The sequence below is a fragment of the Quercus suber genome, unplaced genomic scaffold (assembly GCF_002906115.3).
Source record: "Quercus suber isolate HL8 unplaced genomic scaffold, Cork oak 2.0 scaffold_110, whole genome shotgun sequence".
Taxonomy (NCBI): domain Eukaryota; kingdom Viridiplantae; phylum Streptophyta; class Magnoliopsida; order Fagales; family Fagaceae; genus Quercus; species Quercus suber.
The window spans coordinates 939,494-965,877 of NW_027069575.1; the positions used below are offsets into that span (position 1 = coordinate 939,494).

Genomic DNA, 26,384 nt, shown 5'->3' on the forward strand with positions numbered 1-26,384 from the left:
ATAGACCATAATATGTTACTTTTACGTTACTTTTTGTAATTATAAAAAATCAGTTAGAGTTTTAAATGTAGCGAAAAGTTGACTAAAATATAGTATTTACTATCAATTACTACTTTATTATTCGCCATTTCGTGCACCGCCCAATTCATGAGGTCTCTTTATAATCGTCAGATCAGATCGATGCCACACGTAAGGATCAGATTTATTTGGGATTGAATAACGCATACCATAAATTTTGAGAAAGATAGCCATTACTCTAAGCTACGTCGTCGTTTTGAGGCATTTGCTAGTCTATTTAAATTGTGTTGGCAAAAGTGGGCCAATTGGACCCATATGGGCCATATCTATCTTAATTTTTTTCCCAATGCCGACAGGAATTATTTATTAATTACCATTAATCCCAATATTTTACCATAAACAAATCCACCCCAAGCTCTATATAAACGCCCCCACCCGACGCTCCAAGTCCATCACAAAAAAACCATTCAGAGTACAAACTTTTCTTCTCAAGCAAACATAAATTTCCTCTCCTACTCTCTTTCAAACCTTAAACTTAGACCCTTCTTCTAATTTTCCCAGAGAAACCATTTTTCTCTCCAGCCAAACACTAAATCCTTTTCAAACCCAATCCCGAAGTCTAAAACCTTTTTTCAATTCACATTTTCTTCAAAAACCAACTTCAAATGGCTCCTAACATCACCACCAAACCCGTTAGCATGCCTAGCAAGGCCTATGTCACGTTTTTGGCTGGTAACGAGGACCATGTGAAAGGTGTGGTTGGCTTAGCCAAGAGCCTGAGAGAGGTCAAGGCCAAATACCCTCTAGTGGTTGCAATCTTGCCTGACGTGCCTGAGGACCACCGTGAAATATTGGTTTCACAAGGTTGCATAGTCAGGGAGATTGAGCCTGTGTACCCACCTGAGAACCAAACCCAGTTTGCCATGGCCTACTATGTCATCAACTACTCCAAGCTTCGTATTTGGGAGGTATGTATGTTTACCATTTTTTGCTTGTATTACATGTAGTTTCTGCTTTTTGTGAGTGACAAGAGATTTGTTTTTTTTTTGAAACTGTGTTTGTGGGCTTCTCTCGCGTGTTATCTCAAAAATGCTTTCAATGTTTAGCACTTAAATTCCAATACTTTGTGTGCAGTTTGTGGAGTACAGCAAGATGATTTACCTCGACAGAGACATCCAAGTGTTTGAAAACATTGACCACCTCTTTGACTTACCAGACAACCACTTCTATGCTGTCTTTGCTAAGGATGAGGAGCACAAGAAGAAGATTATGGCCAAGAATGCTTTGAAGATGAAGAACCAGGTACTTTAATTTTCATATAGAATGAAACACATCAGCATTGAATTCCCTATTTTATAGAAGTTAAGTTGTTAAAGGAACTCTCTCGTTTCTATTCTCTGTATTTGTTTATTTTTCTCAAACTCAATTGTATTTGTGTCTTTTGATTTATTATATACGACATTTTTCTATGGTGCAGATAAGCAATTGTATGGGAAAAAATCGCACTTGTCCCAAGAAACATGAGCTCAAGCTAGATAACAATCCAAACTCAAAACGCTACATATGCAATGGATGCAAGGAATATGGCAGTAATGGAATGAGATACAGATGTGGAGATTGCAACTATACTCTTCACAAAGATTGCATGTTTAGCAAACCCATCACAACCCACGAGATCTTCAAAGACTTCATTTTCAAATTCTGTAATGCTTGTGGGAAACATGTCAAAGGTTTCATCTACCATTGCCCTGAAAAAGACTTGGATTTGCACCCATGTTGTCTCAACCTCATGAAAGAATTCCAAATTGATCATGTGAAATTTCACCTTCGTGAGACTAAGTCAAAGTGCATATTTTGCAATCAAATTGATTTGTCGGGAATTGAGGTGTGGTCGTACGTGTCCGAGTGTGGTGAGTATAATGTTCATGTTTCTTGCATAAGGGAACTGATAGTTGAGGAATTGGAGAATGGAACAACTGATATTTTGGCTTTGAAGAATTTGGGGCTGCCTATTCAACGTCGATTGAAAAGAAACAGTGGGATGGGTAAAATGTGCTTGAAAATACTCAAAATATTTCTCAAGACAATTATTAGTATTCTTCTTGGTGATCCAACTACTTTTATCAGTCTTCTAGTTGATTTGGCTAACAATTAAATAGATAGTGGTGGTATTGTATTAATTTTTTTTTATCAATTGTCATGTGGTCTTTTGTTTCTAGTTTTCAATATGTAATGTTCTTCTGTTTTAAGTCGAAGACTTACACTCCTATTATCATGTCAGGAGTTTCAGGACAATTTGTCTTGCTTTGCTTTGTTTATATTTTCAATTTATAAGAACAAATATTTTGGTGTATATAAGTTGTTAATTCTCTCCCTCTCTCTCTTGTTAGTGTTTATTTTATTTTATGGGATCTTTTTTTATAAGTTATGTTAGGTTCTAAAAGTTTAGAACAATTGACAAATCATGAATACAAACTTGTCTAGATATAGATCCTAGAGTCTATAAGTATTATTAAACAATGCTCAAAGTGATACAAGTCAAGATTCAAGAATATACAACTTGCAAAAAGAAGAGTTCAGAAACTGCCTGGTTTGATCGATCAAAAAACAGGCTCGACCGATTAAAATACGGGTATGCAAAATTCTATTTCACACTATAAGAAAATATATTTTTAGTGACGAAAAAATTCGTCACTAAAAGTCCAGATTTTCGTCGCCAAGGGCCTTTAGCTAGACATGGCAAAACGGGTCAGAATTTTTTGACCCGACCCGACCCGACCTAAAAAATACCTGACTTGAACCCGATTTTTTTGACCCAAAGTAAAAACAGGTTGACCCGTGACCTGACTCCTTTTTTTGCGGGTCAACCCGACCCGACTGGAATAACCTGTGACTCGACCCGTTAAAAAATTTGTTCAAAAAGTATTTAAACTATGTTTTAATACTAGGTTCATAAAGCAAAAAAAAAAAAAAAAACACTAATAGTCAATAGATTATTGATATAATTATATAAACAATTGAGAAGACAAGACAATAGCACTATTTGAGCTTCACAAAGAGCAAAGCTTCACAGACATCATGAGAATGAGACAACTAAAAAGAAAAAAAAAATCTCATACAATTTGAGTCATTTGACTAGCTGTAGTCCAACTCCAAAGCCAAAGTCACAAACTCACAAACGTGTGAAAGTGTGGGATGTGACAATTGACAAACCACAAAAAGGCCTTAGCTTCCTCAGTTCCTCACGTGACAAACACAGACCACACTTTTTCAGTATGAATATTTGTAACGCTGAATCTGTTACCAACGTTGAATAGATTGAAATTGAAGTTTAATTCTTATAAAATATTTATTTATTTTATTTAATATGTTATGTTTATTTTTAATTTTTAATTTTTTTTGTTTCGTTTATCTTTCTAAGTAATCTAATTTTACTATTATTTTATATGCAACAGAAACATGTGCACTTAAGAAGACCGATAACTTGATATGGCCCATGACATGTAGGTTTTTTTTTTTTTGGTGGGAATAATATTATTAGTGATGTAAACTTAAAATATACTTTTTACAAGTTTACAAGTTTGCTATCATGTGTGTGAATTACTTACCTTTCTACAAAAAAAATCAAACATTTATTTTAAATATCTTGATTTTCCATACTAATTATGTATTTAAATTTTTATAGAGCAAGAATCCAAACTTTTTGTACTGGTGCTAGACTTATTGATTAGGATAGGTCATGATTCATATATAATGGTTAGATATGTTTATTTCTTTCTTGATTCATTGACACTCTCTCTGGTGGCACTAGTATGTATACAAGTATTATCCTCATGTGAAGTGGTGTCCTGTGATCTAAGTATGCAAATACTTCTCTGATAAAGGAGTTTAAATGTAAAAGCAAACTCTGGCTTACTAGCTACCACTGGGTGGCTTTAACACCCATTCTATTTTGGTGGTCTTTAAAGTTGATCAAGTTGTCTTGCTAGCTACTACTGGGTGGCTTTTCTATATACTGGTGCATGACCAATGTTCAGATTTGCTGGCTTTATTGACTCTTGCATCATTAGTAAAGTTGATTAAGATGGTTTGCTACTTTGCTGGTTTACTTGTTTTGTTTGTTTTAAGATCTATCTCTTTTTGAAGTTGTAAACTTGTAATTATATACATTTTGACAATGAACTAATAACATTGAAGACTTTTTCCATAATGAATTTATGACTATAAATAATTTTTGTTATGCTCAAAATTGTCAGAATTAGAAGGATATTAATAAGTGGCATTAAGTGCAATTCATTTCCTTAATTGATTTTATTCATTTTCTCTAAATAGGTTGTCATTGATTTTTATTGTAATTGAAAAAAAAAATTGTTTGAAAAATACGAGTCAACTCGACTTGACCCGCAACCCAATTAACCCACAACCAGTTTAACCCGTTTAAAAATGACCCATTTTGACCCATGACTCGTTTGACCCGCAAACCTGATTAACCCGACCCAAACCCAACCCGACCTGCTCATTTTGCCACGTCTACCTTTAGTGATGAAATCTACTAATTAGCGACAAAACTCATTTTGTCGCTGAAACTCCGTTGCTAAAAGTCCTAGCGATGAAAAATTTTGTAACTAAAAGTCCAATTTGTTTTAAAATAAAAAAAAAACTTTTTGTGACAAAAACATTTTGTCACTAAATGTTTTCCACGCTAAAAATACTTTAGTTTATTAAGTCATATTTAGTGAAGAACAATTTCGTTACTCAAACTATTTTTGGGTACAAATAGTGACAAAAAAAGTTCGTCACTAAAACTATTTAAAATAAAATCTAGGCATATATAGCGATAAAAATTTTCGTCACTAAAACCATTTCTTACAAAATTCTGACACATTTAGCGACGAAATATTTCATCTCTAAAACAATTTTTCAGCCCAAACTTTACTTACACTTTTTAGGTTTTAAGTAAAACACTTCTAGTATATAAATGAAACCCTAAACTTTACTTTAATAAGTGGTATTAAGTGCAATTCATTTCCTTAATTGATTTTATTCATTCTCTCTAAACAGGTTGCCTTGATTTTTTTTGTAATTGAAATTTTTTTTTTTTTGAAAAATAAGGGTCAACTCGACTCGACCCGACTCGACCCGCAACAAGTTTGACCCGTTTAAAAATGACCCATTTGACCCGCAACCCCGATTGACCCAACTCGAACCCGACCCGACCAGCCCGTTTTGCCACGTCTACCTTTAGCGATGAAATCTACTAATTAGCGACGAAACTCATTTCATTGTTGAAACCCCGTCACTAAAAGTCCTGGCAATGAAAAATTTTGCAACTAAGGCTGTGTTTAGTTCCCGTAAAATATTTTCCGAAAAATAAATATTTTCTGGAAATAGTATTTTCGGGAAAGAAAAATATTTTCTAAGTGTTTGGCTGTATTATGGAAATTTTTCTAGAAAATGTTTTCATGTGTTTGGTTGTATTCTGAAAATGCTATTTTCCTACTACTTTCTCACATTTTCTCACCCATTTTCTCAGTTACCAAACAAATTTTATAATAGAAAATTTTAACATATAAACTTAAAAAAACAAAAATCACAACAACACCATTTGATCAAATCCACCATTCGGTCAAACTGAGAGAGCGAGGAAGAGAGAGTGATAAAAAATGGATGGAAAGGGAGAGATTAGTCATGGGTCATGGGCGACGAGATCGGTCATGGGTAACGACGAGATTGAGATGAGATTGAGAGGGCGACGAGATCGAGCGGAGGCAAGATCGAGCGGCGCGGTGCGATCGACGCGGTGCTGCGATCTACGAGACCGATGCGATTTGGTGCGTGCAATCGTCGGACTAGAGCTCGGGGTTCGCCGGCAACATCGAAGGCGTGATCTGGGCTCCCTCTTCTCTCTCTCTCTCTCTCTCTCTCTCCGAAAACCATTTGAAGTGAAAATAGGAACTGAAATTCATTTCCGGGGTCAAAGCTTCTTTTTTACGGTCAAATGAAAATAAGTTCTAGAAAATTCTATTTTCAAAACCAACCCAACAGCCTATTTTACGGAAAATGATTTCCTGAAACCATTTACACCCAAAACAAAAGAACCCTTAGATGCCGACATATTATTAGCCGAAACTTCGTTATTCTAGGCATTTTAACTTTGTTCAGTTCTCAATTCAATTTTTACAAAAAGCAAATTCCCTTTTCCTTAACTTTTCCAATGACACTTTTGAACACTCACAAGTCACAACAGTGGTACTATATAGGTATATATTGGTATATTTTAGCTCATTAGTCACAAAAAATATGCTCCACGAGTGGAGCTAAATCTATTTTTTTTAGCTCTTTAGATGTGTACTGTTCATGAAAGTTAAAAAAAAAATTATTTTAATCAATCGGTGATTAAAATAATACACACCTCTCTCTCTCTCTCTCTCTCTCTCTCTCTCTCTAAACATCTCTCTCAAGCTCACTCTCTCACTCCGGCCTCTCACTCTCTCAACTCCAGTCTCCCAAGCCGCCAATCAGCCTCACTCCAATCTCTCACTCTCTCACTCCGGCCTCTCACTCTCTCAACTCCGGTCTCCCAAGCCGCTGATCAGCCTCAGACCCACACCGCCGATCTGAGTGCTTGTTTGTGGTGAGTTCCGACGTGATCGGAGTGCTTGCTTGTGGTGGTTTTTTTTTTTTTCTTTCCTTCTGCTATGGACTGCTGGTGGTGGTGGTAGTGGCTGAAGAAAAAGATTAGAGATTTGAGGTTTTTTTTTTTTTTTTTTTTCCTCTACTGTAGACTGGTAGTGGTCGTAGTGGTGTTGGTGGTGGCTGTGACTGTGATTGTGGCTGAGGAAAAAGATTGGAGATTTGGGTTTTTTTTTTTCCTGCTATGGATTGGTGGTGGCGGTGGTGGTAGTGGTGGTGGTTGTAGTTGTGGCTAATGGTAGAGGTGGTTGTGGTTGGTGTTGTGGATGTTTTTTTAGGTAGTGAGATATATTATTTTATTGTGTTGAAAGTTAAAATAGATCAACTGCTGCAGCATGTGTGTAGGTAAAATAAATAAAGGAATTTTGGTGAAGCTAAATAGCTAAATATTGTCAAGGGGATTTATTATATGCTATGTGCTGCATCTTATTTATTGGTCTCTTGACAAAAAAGGTATATTGTGCCCAATTGCACAGGTTGAGAATTTAGACACACAAAAGGGACAAAAGATATGTCAAATTATTCAATATAGCCAGTATATAATACACTTTTCTATCGCATTAAGGTGAGCCCCAGTGTAAATCCTGTGCCCTCGTATAAAACCACATTCCCACTTGTGTTGAAAGTGAAATATGATTTGGGTTCAGCAAGGACCTGCTGGGATTCTAAAATACCACCCATAATCCCTATCAAAGGTGATTCACAACTTTGCCACAAATTATCCACGTGGTAATTTGTGAGTGGTGGAATTATGGCCCCACCATTTTTTTCCACCACTTACAACTCACCACGTAGGCAGATTGTGGCTAAAGTTGTGAAAATTATTGCAGTAATAGACTTAGTGTATGCAATGGATGCACAGAATTTTGTTCGAGAGTTCATTACAGATCTCATTCCCCGTTCTCATCTATAAAGACATTAGGTTGCACACCATACATTCCACCATGCAAGTGTCACGATAGCACAGAACTTACCTATTTCTAGAGAAATTACACCAAAGTTTAAATGCTTGGTGGAGACATATAGAGTAATACTTATGGTAAGTTAATATCGATGGAAAGATTAGTACACTCAACTAAAAGGTAGGAACTACAAAAAGCATATACAAGCATCACACCAGACCTTGAAACTTCATTTTAGCATAACTCCTCGTGTAGCCAAATTGGTGGTCTTTGGATTTGGATGTAGTTACAGAAAGCAGGTCAGCCTGGACATTGTAGCTCTGGCATATCAATCTCAACAACCAACACCAGTTCTTCCCCTCCCCTCATACTCTTTTCACAGTGTCACCATGGAGAGATACAAATCCCTCACTTGCGAGAGTTGAAACTGCATTCCTAAGCTGATGATTTAAACGAAAAAAAATGTCACCATCAGCATGATCATTCGCTTAAACTGTTTTGAGTGTGTGCATGCCTGCATGCAAATGCACGTGCCAGAGAGATAAAGAGCTATAAACTTACATCATGGAGGTGAACTTCAGGGCCAGGGCTCTGCTTCTTCAACTCTTCCAGCAACTACAGGTCAAATTTAAGCACATTTAGGCATTGGTTGTGATATAGCATATAAAAATAAATAAATTAATTAAATATGATGATTTTGCACACCTCCAACAAGCGCATTGAGGGCCCCCCAAGCTGCATCTTCTCCATAATTATGCTGCGAATTGCTGATAATACATTCTCTCTTCTCATCCTTTCACTCGCCGAAACTCCCGTGGTGATAAGATCCATGTCAATGGTTCCTTGAAAGAAAAATTTTGGAGAAACACATCATTAAGATTTATTTGACTGAGTGTAACATAATCAGGTAGGGGGATTTAAGGATTTTTGTATTCTTAAGTGCTAGTGAATAGCTACCAGTAGAGTGATCTGTTGCTGACTGTTGCATTGCAACTTCCAGAAGCCGAAATGCCTCCATTACATCACTCTTTTCAACCTGCATGCATCATGAAATATATGGATTCTAATCTCAGTGAACATACTGTACACAGCCAATACACAAAGCAAACATTACTAACCCATTCTGAGAATCGAATTCGAGCAAGGGCTTCACTAAGGCGTATCAAACTCTCAATCTGCCTAGGTGTTGCTGTTATCACCTGTTGAATTTGTCCAATCCAGGAACATATGACAAATATAAAACAAGTTTTAAAATAATTACATTTCTGATGTCAGATGCAAGAATTTATGTGGAAATGCATGACAGAAAGACATACAAAGCTAAAATCATTATGAATTTTATAGTAAGTAAATTAAGGGAAAAAATCCGTAAGGAAATTCATATTTAGAGAAAAGGCATCATATGACAGGAAAAAGAATGCATATAAATGTCCATCAATACTTTGCTTTATCATATGTTAATTATTCATACTACTGGCTATGTGCTGTTAAATATAGAATCATGTACAGGTTTAAGAAATTGTCTGGATAGGGAGAACATGGTCGTATAATACAAGAAATCTTAATTTATCAATTTTATTTGAGCAAGTAAACATGAGATTCCCATTAGGAACCATGTCAGAACTGTTTACCTTTTTGCTACTTCCTGGGAAATTTCCTCTCCTCCTCAGCTCAACATACCCTTGAGTCAACTCTTCGGCGGCTTCATCAGATAACTGCGGGTGAATATGCTTCCGGGCATAGCTCACATATGCAGTTAACGTAGAAAGGTCCAAGACATCCTGTTCTAAACTCTGCAAATAGAGAAAGGAAATTTTACAGATGAACAAGAAACAATTGAAAATTGATTCGTAAACAAGGAAGATGGCATGGGTTCTTCAGACCTCAGGATTCTCAAAGTGCAATGCAACAATATGCTTGGCAAGGCGCCTATCTGTCTGCTCATCAGCCTTATCAAGAAGTAAGTAAATCAAATCGAACCTGAGAAACCATTACAAATAGTGTAGTTCTAGTTAACAATAGCCACACCAATTGATCACACCAAATATAAAGCTATCTTGATGGCATTAAAATGCGATTCTTTTCCTTTCAAACTGGAGATTTGGGGTCCAACCCATCATGGGTGTGGTATTTATGGGATTACAGTTTATTCCGTGTAAAAATACAACCAATTCAACAATTTTAGTTACAGCAACGACAAATTTACTCAGACTAGACACACAAAGACAATCCCATAGCAACAAAATATTTAGGGCCACTTAGTATGCTTCATACCTATGATGTTATTCTAGTTTCTTAGCATGACAACGGTATCTTCTCACCTGGATAATAAGGTAGGAGGAAGGTGTATGTTGTCAATCACAGACAAGCGAGGATTATAGCGGGAACCACTTGGATTTGCACAAGCCAATACTGAAGTCCTAGCATTAAGGGATGCAATAATTCCTGCCTTAGCTATTGACACGGTTTGTTGTTCCATAACCTGGGAGAATTGAAGTAGAATTAAAGACAGAATGTAAAAAGTGCAGTGCATGGATGACAAACAGAAGAGTCATGGAGTGCATTAATCAGGTCAAAATGTAAAGTAATAACTACCAATGCTGCTTAGCATCCCATTCTTGTGGAATGCCATATTCTGCCAAAAGTAAAATACAATCCTATAACCAACCTCATGCAATTGAGTGGAAAAAGGCTAATATAACCAACCTCGTGTAACATGCTCCTTGCATTGTCAGACATTTTGTCAAATTCATCAATGCAGCAAATGCCCCTGTCACTTAAAACTAAGGCTCCACTCTCCAGAACCTAAAGAGTGATTAAAATAAAAAATCAAAATTCTATGGTTTCACATATTTCTACAAAATAGCTTAAGAATCGCATAACATAGGATCATACAGTTTCCCCTGTTTCAGGATCTTTGGCAACATAAGCAGTCAACCCAACAGCAGAGCTTCCCCTCCCACTGGTGTAAATGCCACGGGGTGATAGCTTGTGTATGTACTGCAGCAGCTGGGACTTGCTGGTTCCAGGATCACCAACAAGAAGGATATTGATGTCTCCACGGAAGCTAGCACCAGTTGCCAACTTCAAAGCATTTCCACCAAAAAGCTGCACAAAAATAGCTTATATAGGATCACACACATTACCAAGAAAAAGGAAAAAATTACAAAATTAGCTTATCTATCAACAAGAAATTGTGAATCAGTGAGTCAATCTATGTAATTACCTGACAGAGAAGGCCTTTCTTCACGTCATCTAGCTCCCAGATGTTTGGTGCCAACGACCTGGTTAGTCTATCATATATATCAGGCAGTTTTGACAATTCTTTCAATTGCTCCACCTTCAACATGAACAAGGATGTCACTGAAAAAGGCAATAGATACTAAACCTATTCCAGAGGAGAGAAAAAAAGTATAAAATGATATACATTCTCTTCGTCAAAAGAGATATCTTCCACATTTCTTCCTGTTGGATTGTCAACATCCATGGGATCCTCTGCCAGCATTCTTGACTTGTCAGCTTTCTTTATATGAAGACAATCAATATAAGTCTGTAATCAAAAGAAAAAATATTGTTACATTCAAACAAAATAATTCACAACCATTACATTTAACGGAGGGCAGAGTGGTACACATGCCTTAAATAGTGATTTTACAGTCCTCTGTGCTGGTCCAACTCTAACAGTCATAGCCCTGTAAATCCCAGTAACCTAATGCAAAGAGAGGAACTCATTAATCGGATATACAAAAAATGTGAGGATTCTTCTTGAGATCAACAAGTTACGGCGTAGTATTACCTCAACTCTGTCACCTGGCTTTCCAGTGTCTACCAATTTGTCATGCATCAACAAGCTCACTGTATGTGGTGTTCCTCCTTCAGGGATCTCATCAGGGGTTTCCTGAAGCCTCACAATCTGCTTATCCGTAAACCTGAAATTGGAAACAGAACCAGTTGATAATGATTTCATATGATTGAAACAATACAGAATTCAATAACCAAGTCCATGAAAGCCATTTGTGGAAGAACTTGAATCAATTTATCCTAATAAAGTTTGCTTCACTCTCCATACGGATAGTTGGGTGCTTTGACTTGATTGATTAGACTAGAATATGGCTTAAGGTGTTTCCCAACTACTGACCTGACATGAGCTTCCTGAAACTAGAATGAAGGAATTCAAATGTGGACTCCATTCTGTCGCTATTAAAACTTATACAAGGATTTGAACTTCATCTTCAGTTGGGCTACACGCACTCCCAATTGATTAATTGTAAGTGATTCAATGCCAGCTTAAAACCACGCACACAAAAGTCTATAGAACTCAACGGTTTATATAAGAAACCACAACCATATAGAGCATTCTAGCAAAAAGGTAATTTATAAAAGGGGTTTGGAGAAATTGATTTCAGAATTCAGGGACAAAGAGGGAGACCTACACTGTTTGGAACGTTGAGTTCCCAAGAGACGGACAGACTAATTAAATACCTCAAATAATATCAGATTCTGTACAGTTTCCTTTCATAAATGCTAGCTATATTGACAGCAAGCAACAATAAAAACGGAGTCTTCAATAAACATCAAATATCCCTTCCCAACAGAAATTAAAATACATAAAAATAACTTGTTGATAAAGAACCTTCTATGAACTACGGACATCAGCAAAAGATAAAATAAGTGAAAATTTGTTACAAGCAGTCGTTGATTACAATATTCTTACAGTCTACAAACTATGATTTACCTGCATCGGTTGTGAACCAGTGTCATGGAGTCCCTAGCTTGACACTCCTCCTTCAAGCATATCTTGGGTTCAGTTATTTGCCCTGATAAAACTCACTAGTCAACAACTACTAAATACATTCATTTCAACAAAAACAATTACTATGACACAAATTAAACCAACAATCACAACACCCTAATTGAAATTACCTCTATTTATCACAACAGGGTCTGAGTAGTAACCACACACAAGGCACCTAAATATTGCTTCCCGAATCTCGGGAATTATAGAGCTACTTCGAATAATCATTCCTTTCAATGATACCATCCTCTCAACATCTAATCAAAGCACAACCCAAATCAGTACAAATATCCCAAAAGTCAAATATGGATTTAAAAAATTGTATAAGAAGCAAAGGAGTAAACTAACCAGATGGGTTAAGATTTCTCATTGAAGTGGAGCTCTTGAGATTGAAAATCCGAGTTTGAATGTGCTTTTCAAACAAGGGGTTAATTCGCCCCACCATGTTCATCAAAACAATGTCGAAAATCGCGAGCACTTCGAGTGGGTACCTAACCATCTTGGTGTACAAGTCAGGATCATAATCAAACACGTCGCGTGCATTGACATCGAGCGACTCGCCTTCGATTTCAATGACTCTTTTTATCGCAATCTCATACTTCCCTTCCCTGAGCAACCCATCTTCCGACTGAGACGCCGTGGAACTGTCCCGAAAATGCTTCAGAAACCGATAAATCGCCTCGTTGACATCCTCGACGCTTATATTCGTCCCCCAAACAAACGTCGGCCGAGCATCGTCGGCGTCGTAGCCCTCACCGCCCTCGGAGGAGGCCGGAGCGTCGTCGGTGGAAGTGGGAGTGGCGGCGGCATTAACAGGAGTAGTTGAAGTAGCTCTTCTCCCTCCACGCCGGCCACCGCGGCGCGAAGACGGGGTTGGGGTTAGGGCTGGGTTTGCATCCGAGGTGGCGAATCGGGATTGGTTCGGCGGCGGCGTTGCGAATGCCGAAGGAGTGGAGGATCGGCGACGGCTCCGCCGCCTGGCGTCGCCGGGGGATGAGAAGGTGTTGCCGATTGGGCTAGAGTAGGAGTCATCGGGAGAGGTCGGTCCTGTGAAAATTGGGGCAAAATTGACATCAAATGAGATTCAATGAAATATATGTACAAATTACAAACTCATATTTAGAGAGAGAGAAAGAGCTTACCGTTGAAATTGGCGGGAGAGGAATCAGAAGCCATTGCTAGAGAGAGAGAGAGAGAGAGAGAGATGAGAGAGTGAGTGAAAGATTGGAAGGTAAGAACAGAAAGTGATTTTGGTTAGGAAGAAGAAATGGCGGGAAGAGGGAGTGAGTTTCCCGCCAGAAATTTTTTGTGGGCTTTGTTGAATGGGCTTTAACACATTTGGGCCTTTTCGTATAGCTTGGGCTGTAAAAAAACGATTCTAGGCCTGGATGTTTGACATTTGTTCGGCCGGTTGGATTATTTAGTCTTTTGGACGATATATGCAGACGCTGGGAGTCCAATCAATGGAGCCTTAATCGGCGGTAAACCTTAAAGCAGGCCCAGGCCCAGGCCCATTAGTTTCCTATGTATTTCTTTTTTTGGCAAAAATGTTCTTTATTTGGTTTGGGCGATACATACATATATTTACAAAACTGCATATTAATATGTGTGTATATATAATAGAATAGAATAGAAAGGAAATTATCACCTTTATAAACTTTAATGAGTATACACAAATTATCTATTTTGCAATCAATATATACAAGAATGTGCCATTAGTTAGTCGTAATTTTTTAAATCTCTCATTTTTGGAGTTTATCAGCCCTTAACATTAAATATCTTCTTCTTCTTTTTTTCATTCAACATTATTAGTCTAAATCAAGCATTGACAAACAATTGGAAACTTAATAACAACAAAAAAAAAAACTTAGTCCCAAATTGAAAAAATATATATGTATATATATCCAAGAGAAAAAAAAATTTGAAATACGATAACACCCCCTAACATAAAATATCCTCAGTGTAGTTTTTTTTTTTTCATCATTTAACATTTGTGTCTAAATCAAGTATTGACAAATAATTTGAGACTTAACAACAACAATAAAAGGCTTAGTCCCAAATAAAATAAAATAACTCCAATAGGAAATTTCTTTTATTAAAAACTTATTGTTTGAACTCAATAATCAGAACTTATCAATTAAGAGAGAGAGAGAGAGAGAAAACTAAAAAAATGTAGTACTATTTTTGGTTACAAGGTGGATAGTTTGTTGTAATTAACAACTATGTTTTGAAACACAACAATTAGTTGTTCAATTATTTTTTTATTTTTTTATTTATAGGGGCAAGCTCTTATTTTTTAGAGGGGCAAACTATTAATTTTAAGGTTTAATCTTGTAAAAATTTGTAAAATATATATACATTAGGAAGGCCCCCCATTGATAAGTGGGGTTCCGCCCCTATCCTTAAGGTTTGCATGAAGTTCCATACACAAATTATTAGAAGTTCTCTTTCCATTTCTAAACCATTGGGGATAGCGGGGAAGAGAATAACAAAATATAAAAGTATGTTTGGTAACTGTTTTTTCCCATTAATTTCAGTTTTCAAAGACAATTTTCTATTTTTAAAACTTAAAAACTTATTTGGCAATTCAAAATGGATAGAAAACAAAAATTGTTCTAAAAACTCAATTTGTGAAGAAAACTAAAAACATACAAAATGTTGTTTTTAGTTTCTAATTTTCAAAAGTCAATAAAAATACACATTTAATTTAATGAATTTGTCTCATTTAATGAGTTAGTATTAAAATTCAAATCTTAGTAATAACATATTTCAGTATTTTCTATTTTTTTCTTCAAATTTTTTTTTTTTTAATTTCAGCTAACCAAACATGTTTTTGATTTCAAAAATACAAGAAAATTGTTTTTTCTTTATATTCTCAAAAACAAGTTTTTGAAATAGAAAACAATTTTTCTTTATATTCTCAAAAACAAGTTTTTGAAAATAAAAGACAAAAACTGTTACCAAACATAACCTAAGGTTTTGAGGTGTGTAGTCACTGTATCTAGATACAAAACTTGAGTATCTAGATATAACAATTCTAAAAATACTCAAGAGCTTCTTTTTATAATTTGTTCTGCAAAAATAATATTTATCTTGTGGAAAATAATTGAACTTATCCTCTATTTAAAGATATAGTAAGATTTCAAATGAGTAGGCACCATGAAAAGACACTAGTCACATGTTATACCCTTTCAAAAAAATAGTTGGAAACAATTCTAACCATTAGGCACATGAAATCATGTTAAATTAGTCAATAAAACGCGTGTCAATCTTGCTTGAACCTTGCTTGAGCCAGCTCATCGAAATTTCTAAATAGAGAAGTTCAACTAAAACTCACTCGAGCCAACTCATTAGACAGAACTTATCAATTGAGAGAGAGAGAGAGAGAGAGAGAGAGAGAGAGAGAGAGAGAGAGAGAGAAAACTAAAAAAACTAAAAAAATGTAGTACTATTTTTGGTTACAAGGTGGATAGTTTGTTGTAATTAACAACTATGTTTTGAAACACAACAATTAGTTGTTCAATTATTTTTTTTATTTTTTTATTTATAGGGGCAAGCTCATTTTTTAGAGGGGCCAACTATTAATTTTAAGGTTTAATCTTGTAAAAATTTGTAAAATATATATACATTAGGAAGGCCCCCCATTGATAAGTGGGGTTCCGCCCCTATCCTTAAGGTTTGAATGAAGTTCCATACACAAATTATTAGAAGTTCTCTTTCCATTTCTAAACCATTGGGGATAGCGGGGAAGAGAATAACAAAATATAAGGGTATGTTTGGTAACTGTTTTTTCCCATTAATTTCAGTTTTCAAAGACAATTTTCTATTTTTAAAACTTAAAAACTTATTTGGCAATTCAAAATGGATAGAAAACAAAAATTGTTCTAAAAACTCAATTTGTGAAGAAAACTGAAAACATACAAAATGTTGTTTTTAGTTTCTAATTTTCAAAAGTCAATGAAAATGCAAATTTAATTTAATGAATCTGTCTCATTTAATGAGTTAGCATTAAAATTCAAATCCTAGTAATAACATATTTTAGTATTTTCTATTTTTTTCTTCAATTTTTTTTTTTTAATTTCAACTAACCAAACATGTTTTTGATTTCAAAAATACAAGAAAATTGTTTTTTCTTTATATTCTCAAAAACAAGTTTTTGAAAATAAAAAACAATTTTTCTTTATATTCTCAAAAACAAGTTTTTGAAAATAAAAGAAAAAAACTATTACCAAACATAACCTAAGGTTTTGAGGTGTGTAGTCACTGTATCTAGATACAAAACTTGAGTATCTAGATATAACAATTCTAAAAATACTCAAGAGCTTCTTTTTATAATTTGTTCTGCAAAAAATAATATTTATCTTGTGGAAAACAATTGAACTTATCCTCTATTTAAAGATATAGTAAGATTTCAAATGAGTAGGCACCATGAAAAGACACTAGTCAGATGTTATACCCTTTCAAAAAAATAGTTGGAAACAATTCTAACCATTAGGCACATGAAATCATGTTAAATTAGTCAATAAAACGCGTGTCAATCTTGCTTGAACCTTGCTTGAGCCAGCTCATCGAAATTTCTAAATAGAGAAGTTCAACTAAAACTCACTCGAGCCAACTCATTAGAATTTCAGACAAAGAGCATCGCTTAACAGTTAATACTCACTCAAGAGAACTAATGCAAAATTGTCTCTCCTCACTTTCACAATTAAAATCTTGTACAATCCAATTTATAAAATTACAACTTACAATATATTTAACAAATATGCAACATAAACTATTATTAATGTTACATTTCTCTATTCTTCCATTCACTCCCATTGATTTTTTTCCTACTTGTTTAATGAAATTCCTAAGTGCCATCATATAAAGTGATTATGACCATATATACCTTTCAACTCTTTGAGAAACCTATACTTAAAAGAAGCCTAGACAAGGATGGGAAAGTATTCGTGCTCCCTCCCTCAAGTAGGTTGAACCAGTACCCCTACGTTACCCACAGATACTCAATTTAGAAAGCATAAAACTTTTCTAGTACCATAGTTTATTAGCCAATTCGATGCAGTAAAACAATTTTAACTAGTAGGCACATGAAATCATGTTAAATTGGTTTTTTTTTTTTTTTTTTGAAAATGTTAAATTGGTTAGTAAAACATATGTCAATCTTGCTTGAACCCCGCTTGAGACAACTCATAGATTAGAATTTCAAACAAAGAGCTTCGCTTAACACTTGCTCAAGTGAACTAATGCAGAATTGCCTTTCCTCACTGTCACAATTGGACTCATTAGAATTTCAAACAAAGAGCTTCACTTAAAACTTGCTCAAGTGAACTAATGCATAATTCCCTTTTCTCACTTTCACAATTGGACTTGATCCACTTTCTAAATATTACAACTTAATTACAATCAGTGGTGACTCCATAATTTTTTTCTAGAGGGGTCAATAAGAGGATGTATATTGGGTAGGAGATAAATCTTGCGGTCTACATAGTTCTTTTATTCAAATTTGTACATAATACTAGTAAAAGAATAAAAGATAAACTATAAGTTCTTTAGGCATATTGTTTCTTAATACAATGAACATGCTAATATTGCTTTTAAAATTAAATATTAGAAATCATCTATTGTTTCTAAATACAATAAATATGTTAAGTATTATTATTTATTGTTAAGTGAATTTTAATTATTAAAGCTTATAATGTTTTTATTTATTAGTTTATGTCTATACTCTTACAATTATTTTATTTAACAATTCAACTTCATTTTGATAACAATTGGTCTTTGTAATTGTATTAAGAAAATTTTTGTTGTGTTAACATTTGCTTTTATCTTCACCCAATCAATCTCCTATCCCACACCCTTGGTCCTTTTTTTTTTTTTTTTTTTGAAGAATCACCATCTGTCTAATTGTTTGATTCTCTTTTAGCGTTAACATTTGTTCCCCACTAATTGATTGACCCAAGCCCCCAATCCCCACTCAACAAATAACAAATTAAAAGCACGTTCAACTTCAGTCACTCTAGTCACATATTTGGTCAAAAGTATAAATTACTTGAGAATTGTTATGTCCACAATATTTTCACAATAAATCCTAGGTGCTAAATTGTTATCAATTATAATTTGAAACCACCACTGAAATTACTTTTTTATCTAATAGTAATAGCCAATAACAACTTACCACTTAAAATTTTTTGCAAAAGTACTATAAAAATGTTGTAAACATAGAATTTCTCAAATTAATTATAACGTTATTTGCAAGAATAGATTGTTAATAGGTTCATCTTCAAGCTTATATTAGTTGAGCCTAAAAAAAATTAGAGTCAGGGTGATTAAAATTTTATTTTAGGAAGTCAAAAGTCACTCAAAACAAAAATAAAAAATATATTATATATAAATAAAATAAAATTTTAAAAAAATTGGCCATCTTAGGGGGTTCATTTGAACCCCTGATCTGAAGGTGGTGCCGCCCTTGCTTACAATATATTTAACAAATACGCAACATAAACTATTTATTAATAATGTTACTTTTCTCTATTATTCTTCCATTCATTGCCATTCATTTTTGTCCTTGTTAAATAAAATTCCTAAGTACCATCATATAAAGTGATTATGACCATAGATATACCTTTCTACTCTTTGAAAAACCGATACTTAAAGGAGCCTAGACAAGGATGGGAAAGTATAGGTGCTCCCTCAAGTAGGTTGAACCATAGCATATTCAATTTAGAAAGCATAAAACCATTCGTGTGCCATAGTTTATTAGCCAATTCCATGTAGTATTATATAGTTGTTACCCCCCTCCCAACTCTTTTAAATGAGAATTAAAATAAATAATTAAATAATTAAAAGCAAGCAATTGGATATAAACGACGCACAGTTGAGTGAACTGTGCATCACCAAAACCGTCGCAGTAAACTCACTGTGAGCCAAATAGTGGGTTTGGTTTCACCAACTTATTCTGATCTGAATCAATGATCATGGTGTAGAACAAAGTGCTCAACAGTTACTATCAGTATATGATCTTCACCCTTTGCTTGACCAAGCATCATCACAAGTCAGAAATCCGTATGGTCATTTTGCATTCCTCAAAGAAAAATGTAAAAAGTAAAATCATTTGTTTGAAATTCTCTCAGGTAAGCAATCTGTGCGACAATGGGCATTACATGACAATACGTTTTATGTCTTCCACAATTGCTGTTTGCATTACATTACAAGTTTCAAACCCTATTCACCGAGGCCAGTTGTTGATATTACAAAGAGCTATAAGGTTGGCCCCTACATCTTTCCCATTCGCAACATATCCCTTTCATCACTTTTCAACCACTTAATCATTGTAGGGACATAAATTTTCAGTAGCTTCCAAATTACTTTGGCGCCATTATACACTATTTTTGAGTGTTTCCAAATACATTTTAGCAACATATATATATATATATATATACATATAGGGAGACTTGGATTTAAAAGTCGCCCATATTCATGATTCAATTTGTATATATGGAAGAATAGAATAGTTCTGACTTCTTTAGGTAGTGCAAGTATATCAAATGAAGAAACTAGGCATGGCTTTTCAAAGAGCCTTTTGTTTGCCACGACCACTTCTCTTTTACTATAATGGCTTCCTCATAATTTATTAATAATACCATAATAAATTTTGTCTGGTCGTCAATTTAACACTTAATTTTTTTTTGTCCTAACTTGGAACTGATTATAAGAAAAAGGTATACCATGAAGCACATATATTAATTCCTTGTAAACATAAATACTCTCCCCATAAAGGATGCTAGTGGCACAATCATAGATTTAAGAGACAAAATAATTTCTTCCCATAAAATGAGAAGCATGATCATTGATCAATTGGACTAGGGCATTAAAAAGAATTGGCATTTATATACTTTTATTCCCTCTGATTTTTGGGCAGGTAACACAATTTTAGTTCTAAGAGACAAAACAATTTCCCATAAAAGGAGAAGCATGATCATTGATCAATTGGACTAGGGCATTAATAAGAATTTGCATTTATATACTTTTAGAGCACTTGTAGCAGTGGAGCTAAAAAGCTATATAGCTATTTTAGCTCCACCAAAACACAAAAATAATCATACAACAGTGGAGCTAAAACTATTTTTTTTAGTTTCATTACTACATTGCACATCTATCTATGAATGTGCACTGTAGCTTAGAGCTAAAAAAAAAAAAAAAAGTATTCACTACCTGGTTGTGTGTGTGGCTGTGATGTTTGTGTAGTGGTTGTATGTAGTGAATATATTATTTTATTGTAATAGATATCTTATTTTATTATGATATTTATATTATTTTATTGTATTGAAAGCTAAAATAAATCCATTGCTGCAACATGTGTGTAGGTAAAAGAGATAAAGTAATTTTTTGTGGTGTTAAATAGTTAAATTTTTAGCTTCACTGCTTTGGATGCTCTCCCTCTGATTTTTGGGCAAGTAACACAATCTTAGTTTTAAGAGAAAACAATTTCTTCTTATAAAATGAGAAGCATAATCATTGATCAATTGGACTTGGGCATTAATAAGAATTTGCAATATTTATAGACTTTTATTCCCTCTGATTTTTGGTTTATATTCTATGCGACCTTAACATGAAAAACTATGCAAACATAAGTTGATATTAGTTTGTAGTCAAACCTTTAGTGAGCTGGAAAACCAGCAATTTTCAAATTACTAAGAAATGGACATACACTAAAATGAGTTAATCGGCAATACAACTCTCTTTATTCCTTTTTGGCTAGGGTTTGAAACCTTTGTAACATCCTTTTTGGGAGCACCACATTCAACGCAAATCTGCAAACTTCATCTATTGGAAGAGTAAGCATGAAATTAAAATAATATTGCAAACCAAATTAGTCATGAAACCAATCAATCATAATCATTCGCTTCAGAAGTTAGTGAAAGATTTGGTGAAAAATGAAAGGTTCACGCTTCTTTGGGTTTTGCCAAAAACCTTTTGCCACATCCTATCAATTCAAAAATTATTATTGGATGTCGATGCTATGTCATAAATGATGAATTGTGGTTATCTCAAAATTAAATTTTGATAATAATAATAAATAAATGAATAACAATAGAGTACATAAATGTCAATTCATGGATATATGCAACAAGAAGGAAAAAAAAATCATTATTTTATATAAGCAATCACAAAGTGAAATCTCATATCAAAGGTATACTCCTTTCTTGCTATGTTTAAACATTCTTTAGTTATGCATATTTTCTCTTATAATTGATTTCATTAAAGTACCAATACACTGCAGCCAATTGCAATTTATCAAATCCTTAAAAAGTTATCATCTCAATAGCTAGCCAGTGGTTATGTAAAAGTTCGTCAATTTCAGAAGAAGTAATCATTCATTTATTTACATGTCTTTTCTTAAATATTTAATCACTATTTTTGTTGAAGTGCCAAGTGCCTGCCAAAGAATCCCTTTAAATGATATATTCACTATATAATTTAAAGAACTACATACAGGAAATAGAAATAAAAATAAAACAAGTCTTTCTATGTTTATTCTAATTATGAAATTCAAGGTCTAACCCTTGCCTTAGTTGAAGTGCCAAAACATCCTCTTTGGACCATAGATTTTCACAGTTGGTGCTCAATATCCAACACAGAACTATATGCAGAAATTAAAGTAACTCTTCTATGTTTATCCTAACGAAATTCATGGATGACTTGGTAGTAAGTTTAAAGCATTGATGGAAAACTAATTAATGAAAGAGACAAAAATCTCATTTTTTTTTAATACTAACCTCAAGATTTCAATGCCAATATAATAAACATAGAAATCAAATCAAAACCCTACTAAAAAGTGTAAATCTTTCTTTTCTTTCTTGCTTTTTATTGGTATCCATAAAGAAGCCCCATCTTTCTCTTCCTTTGGTCATTGTACAATGTATGCAGCATTTCAGTGCAAGCTATGCTTTCTGGACAAGGTTTGTTAATATATTTTAACCAAAAACATCACTACCCACATGTTAAAAAGACAAATTGATTGCCCCACCTCATATTTCCTTTTTCTCCATCTATATTGTTAACTATAATATTATTCCTACGGAAATCTTTTCTCCAACTTTCAAATCAATGATTTTACCCGACCATAATTGGCAGGCAAGTGATCACTTGGAAGCTCACAGTGAGTAAGATTCCATTGTATATGAATTTCTTAGGGAGGTCGACTCTAGATGCATCAATGCTGGATATAATTAAGTATAGAACCACTGCACAATGGCTTTTGTACCTGCCTCCATCTTTCAAGTACAAAGGATAAATTCAGTGGTAGTGTCATTGTGGGTATCAATCTTTTCCCAACCTAGAGTCTATGTATCTTTAGCATAAAAGATTAAGCAAGGGGTTTCTATATTGCTTTCTTATAAAAAGCTATCATCATCTAAATCCATAAGATGCGCACCTAGTCCTGTTTGCAATACTTAAAATATTCACCTAAAGGGGTTAGCTTCTGCTTTATAAATATATAGAGTTATTCCCCACAACTTCTTAAACTTAGAATAAAATAAAAATTATAATTTTCAATCAAGTACCATGTATTACTAGAAAATGAAATGGGGAGAAGATAGTCTATCTACGTGTTCTTACTCATTCATGGAAAACAAGCTCATCTCAAGCCAGAAGCAAGAAAACATAATACTGCATCATGAAAAAAATTTCCATCTTCATCTTAAAAATATATATATATATATATATATATATATTTCCTATAAAAATGGAAAAGGTTCCTATTCATTTGAAATTGGTTTATTTCGTGGTTTAAATTAAATATTACAAATCTTAAAATGCACCTAACACAAAATATCATTCTGTATATTAGTAAATTTAAAAAATATTTTTTTTAAAATCATGAAATGAATTATTTCCATTTCAAGTGAAATGGTTCAAATTAGGTAAAACCCTCTCAATTTTTTCTGCATTTTATCTTGACAACTGAAATAAACAAAAGTAGATGATAAGCAGCACCTGCTCACCTCCATGCATCATGTTCCCTCTGAGTGTTTTTGTGTGTGTGTTTTATGGAACATTTTGGGCTTGATGCATATGCATGGGTGGAATATTATAAATAAATAACCTTCAAATCTTTGTAGTTTTGTCTTAGCATTGATTCAAGCCGGCAAAGAAACGGGTAAATGGGAAAAGGTAGCTTCAAAGTTCATAAACAACAACTAGAATTTACCTAAACTCAGAAGGCAATGCAATAAAGAAATGACCAATAAGACAAACTGCATAACCTATCTGGATCAGGCTAGAATTAAAATATCAAATGAGAAGCAAAAAAAAAAAAAAAAAAATTCAGGCATTGGAATTTGAATATATAAAACAAGAATAAGCTCCTTTACTCTCCTTTCTAATTATTTTTAGTTCCATATATATTTAAGCACTGGCTATATACTAGAACAAGATCAAATATGCAAACTTGTTGAGATAAATAGATATATATAGGAAGGCAAAGAGGTTGAATGATTATTTCAAAGCTCATAACCCTCTATTAATTCATTTCCTTCTCAAATTTCTAATCATTAAATTGTTAGAAACAAAATATTAACCGTGAAATGAACTCTCTGCATTTCAACCTTTGAGTTCCTCTTTAAGTTCTCGGGCGTGGAAGAAATTGCATACCAGGCATGAAAGCATTAAGTGAAAAAGGATATGAAGGAGGAAGAAATTGTTCTGTGGAAGCTGAATTGGAAGTGATAGTCGCAAGTGTAGCAGCATTGAGAAGATTATTAGGTTGCAGATGTGCACGGCTGGAGGAGCTTTCACCTACAGTACTAGTGTGACGACTTTCAAGGCCTTGATCATAGAGAACACCCCTAAATACATGGCCTCCAATGGTCACAGCAGTTTGAAATGCGTATTCATCATCTGCATCATCCATTGAGCTCACACGAATGCAACGAAATGTTGCCATTGACTGCACTTCAGCTGGAAATTTTGCCTCTTCTGAACCTAAATAAATAAATAAAAACCCACCAATAATATTAAGTGTATATATAAGAGCAAAATTACAAAAACCAGATTGTGTTTCTTAAGGATCAGATTCTAACAGTAGAGTAGAGAAAAAGAGAGTCTCTTTAGGGTTACCTAAAAGATCACATTCATAACTAGAAAAAGATTTTTTTTTTTTTTTTTTTGGGTGGTTGCTTTCTCTTTCTCACACATATAAATCTTTGTGGATCTTATTGATGTGTGGGAAACAGTACCTGGAGAGTGGATTTGTCTGTGCCTCTTAGGGCTATGTCCCTGAAGTTCCTGTGGAAGAACAGCTGCAAGCTGTTGCTGTTGATGTTGCTGCCTCTGGCGCCTCCTATACAAAGGGATCCAAGTGCTCTTGACGTGAGTTTCACACTGAAAACCTTTGTTCTTACAGCAAGTCCTGCACCTCATGTACACACACTCTTTCTTAGCTTGGTTCCCACAGTCTTGGCATCTTGAAGCCCCCATTAGTCCTCCTTGCTGCCTCATCCTTCTTGTTCTCACTACTGAGAGCACCCTTTACATTCTCTTTCAATATTTTTTTGGTGCTTTCTTTCTGATTCTTGCTTTTGTAAAAGTGAGGCAGCTCTAAAACTAAAAGGGTCTTCTATAGTTGGGTGCTCTTGTTAATGGATGGGGTTGTTCTTGGTGGTGATGGTGGTGTGTTATTCTTGAGTTTTGGATTTGTGGGTCATTTTACCTCCCAGTAGTGAGCTAATTGTGCGCCAGCTTTTGAAGACACTTGTAAGTGGTAAACAAGTAGGAATCCCTTGTTCAAAAGCATTCAAGAGTTAAAAGTAGAATTACACCATTGCAACGCCGCCAAAAAACCAACATCATCATCGTCAACATCAAATTTTGGTAATGTGCAAGTAAAATAAACCTCCCACAGTCCCTTGGTCTTACAAAGCATCAAAAACCATAAAAAAGAAAAGAAGAAGAACAGTATCAACAACAACAACAAATAAAAAACTAACAAAGAGAAAAGGTTATTAAGATCACATTGATAATTATATCAGTCCAATTGATTGTGGGGTGTGTCTGTGTGTTCGTTGGGGTGTAGGAAAATTGTACCTATGCCTATGTATCTGAGTTTCCCACCAACTTTCTATTTGGGGTCATAGTCACAGTCACGAAATTGTACCTATGCCTATACACTTCTATATTTATCTCTACAAAAAAATAAAAATAAAAATAAAAAAATAAATTTAAAAAGAAAAAAAGAAAAAAAAAGAAACTACTGGTTCTTGGGGAGTCGTGGATGTCAATCATCTTAAAGTTTAAAACAGTAAGATAAGTAAAAAATTAACTGCTATTGCCACAGTGGTATCCACCAATTACGGTACATCCCCTGATATAGACATCACTAACCTGTGACAGTAAGAGGCCTCAGACTGCTGACAGCTTTCACAGATTCGTCCTTCCCACCGGAAGACCCGCATTGGTGCACTTCTTCCCCATGATCACTAGTTTACTACCACTGTTTCTCTCCCAAGTATTTTCTATGCCCATTATTCTAACTTTACCCGCAGCTATTGTAGTACCCTGGCTCATTAAAAAAATACATACCAATAACTAAAAAACCTATGCTGTTTTTAGTTGTCTGTTGTCCTTGTCAAAACATTAATTTATTCACCAAGTATGAAACATCTTATTTCATGCTAAAGCCAAGATTCTTGTAAGTAATAAATGAGATTTACTAATCAGCAAAAAAAATAAATAAATAAATGAGATTTACTAACGTGTATTCTTAGAGCATATATTAATAAACTATTTTAGAAAATATTTTTTTGAAAAAATGAAAAAGTAATTAACTGTTTTGACAAATTTTTCAATTTTTCATAAATTTTTTTTCAAAATTGATGGTTAATGTGTATAAAATAAGGAGATTAAATTCTATAAGGACATGGTGTAAAACTCATGTTTTACCCCTCCAATTCGAAAATGCCACATCATCTTATCAC

The 26,384-nt window shown here is 34.3% G+C and overlaps 3 protein-coding genes across 3 annotated transcripts; 1 reads left to right on the forward strand and 2 right to left on the reverse strand.

The window, feature by feature from the left end:
• Window positions 1-457: 457 nt before the first annotated feature.
• Window positions 458-2,392, forward strand: LOC111994281 (uncharacterized). Its single transcript, XM_024026150.2, has 3 exons — window positions 458-986; window positions 1,153-1,320; window positions 1,496-2,392. The coding sequence occupies exons 1-3, from the start codon at window positions 684-686 to the stop codon at window positions 2,171-2,173; spliced, it is 1,149 nt and encodes a 382-aa protein (XP_023881918.1). The 5' UTR covers window positions 458-683; the 3' UTR covers window positions 2,174-2,392.
• A 5,183-nt stretch (window positions 2,393-7,575) lies between these two features.
• Window positions 7,576-13,677, reverse strand: LOC112027052 (DNA replication licensing factor MCM4). The gene is made up of 18 exons (XM_024059722.2): window positions 13,551-13,677; window positions 12,757-13,455; window positions 12,537-12,665; window positions 12,349-12,430; window positions 11,410-11,542; window positions 11,251-11,322; window positions 11,041-11,163; window positions 10,840-10,953; window positions 10,509-10,721; window positions 10,320-10,418; window positions 9,935-10,095; window positions 9,497-9,593; window positions 9,245-9,406; window positions 8,732-8,812; window positions 8,571-8,649; window positions 8,319-8,455; window positions 8,175-8,228; window positions 7,576-8,053 (listed from the first exon to the last, which is right to left on the reverse strand). Exons 1-18 carry the CDS (start codon window positions 13,582-13,584, stop codon window positions 7,979-7,981), a joined length of 2,544 nt encoding a protein of 847 aa, XP_023915490.1. The 5' UTR covers window positions 13,585-13,677; the 3' UTR covers window positions 7,576-7,978.
• Window positions 13,678-23,790: 10,113 nt separating this feature from the next.
• LOC112027041 (protein SHI RELATED SEQUENCE 1) lies at window positions 23,791-25,449 on the reverse strand. Its single transcript, XM_024059706.2, has 2 exons — window positions 24,648-25,449; window positions 23,791-24,393 (listed from the first exon to the last, which is right to left on the reverse strand). Exons 1-2 carry the CDS (start codon window positions 24,907-24,909, stop codon window positions 24,032-24,034), a joined length of 624 nt encoding a protein of 207 aa, XP_023915474.1. The 5' UTR covers window positions 24,910-25,449; the 3' UTR covers window positions 23,791-24,031.
• Between the last annotated feature and the right edge of the window lie 935 nt (window positions 25,450-26,384).

Bases quoted from the DNA above. Each gene is read 5' to 3' on its own strand.
- LOC111994281 (XM_024026150.2), top strand. From the start codon at position 684: ATGGCTCCTAACATCACCACCAAACCCGTTAGCATGCCTAGCAAGGCC. The intron at 987-1,152 runs GTATGTATGTTT...CTTTGTGTGCAG, and splicing joins CCAAGCTTCGTATTTGGGAG to TTTGTGGAGTACAGCAAGAT. The intron at 1,321-1,495 runs GTACTTTAATTT...TCTATGGTGCAG, and splicing joins CTTTGAAGATGAAGAACCAG to ATAAGCAATTGTATGGGAAA.
- LOC112027052 (XM_024059722.2), bottom strand. From the start codon at position 13,584: ATGGCTTCTGATTCCTCTCCCGCCAATTTCAACG. The intron at 12,431-12,536 runs GTAATTTCAATT...GAGTTTTATCAG, and splicing joins CCCTGTTGTGATAAATAGAG to GGCAAATAACTGAACCCAAG. The intron at 8,650-8,731 runs GTTAGTAATGTT...TGATGCATGCAG, and splicing joins GAATTCGATTCTCAGAATGG to GTTGAAAAGAGTGATGTAAT.
- LOC112027041 (XM_024059706.2), bottom strand. From the start codon at position 24,909: ATGAGGCAGCAAGGAGGACTAATGGGGGCTTCAAGATGCCAAGACTGT. The intron at 24,394-24,647 runs GTACTGTTTCCC...TTATTTATTTAG, and splicing joins CAGACAAATCCACTCTCCAG to GTTCAGAAGAGGCAAAATTT.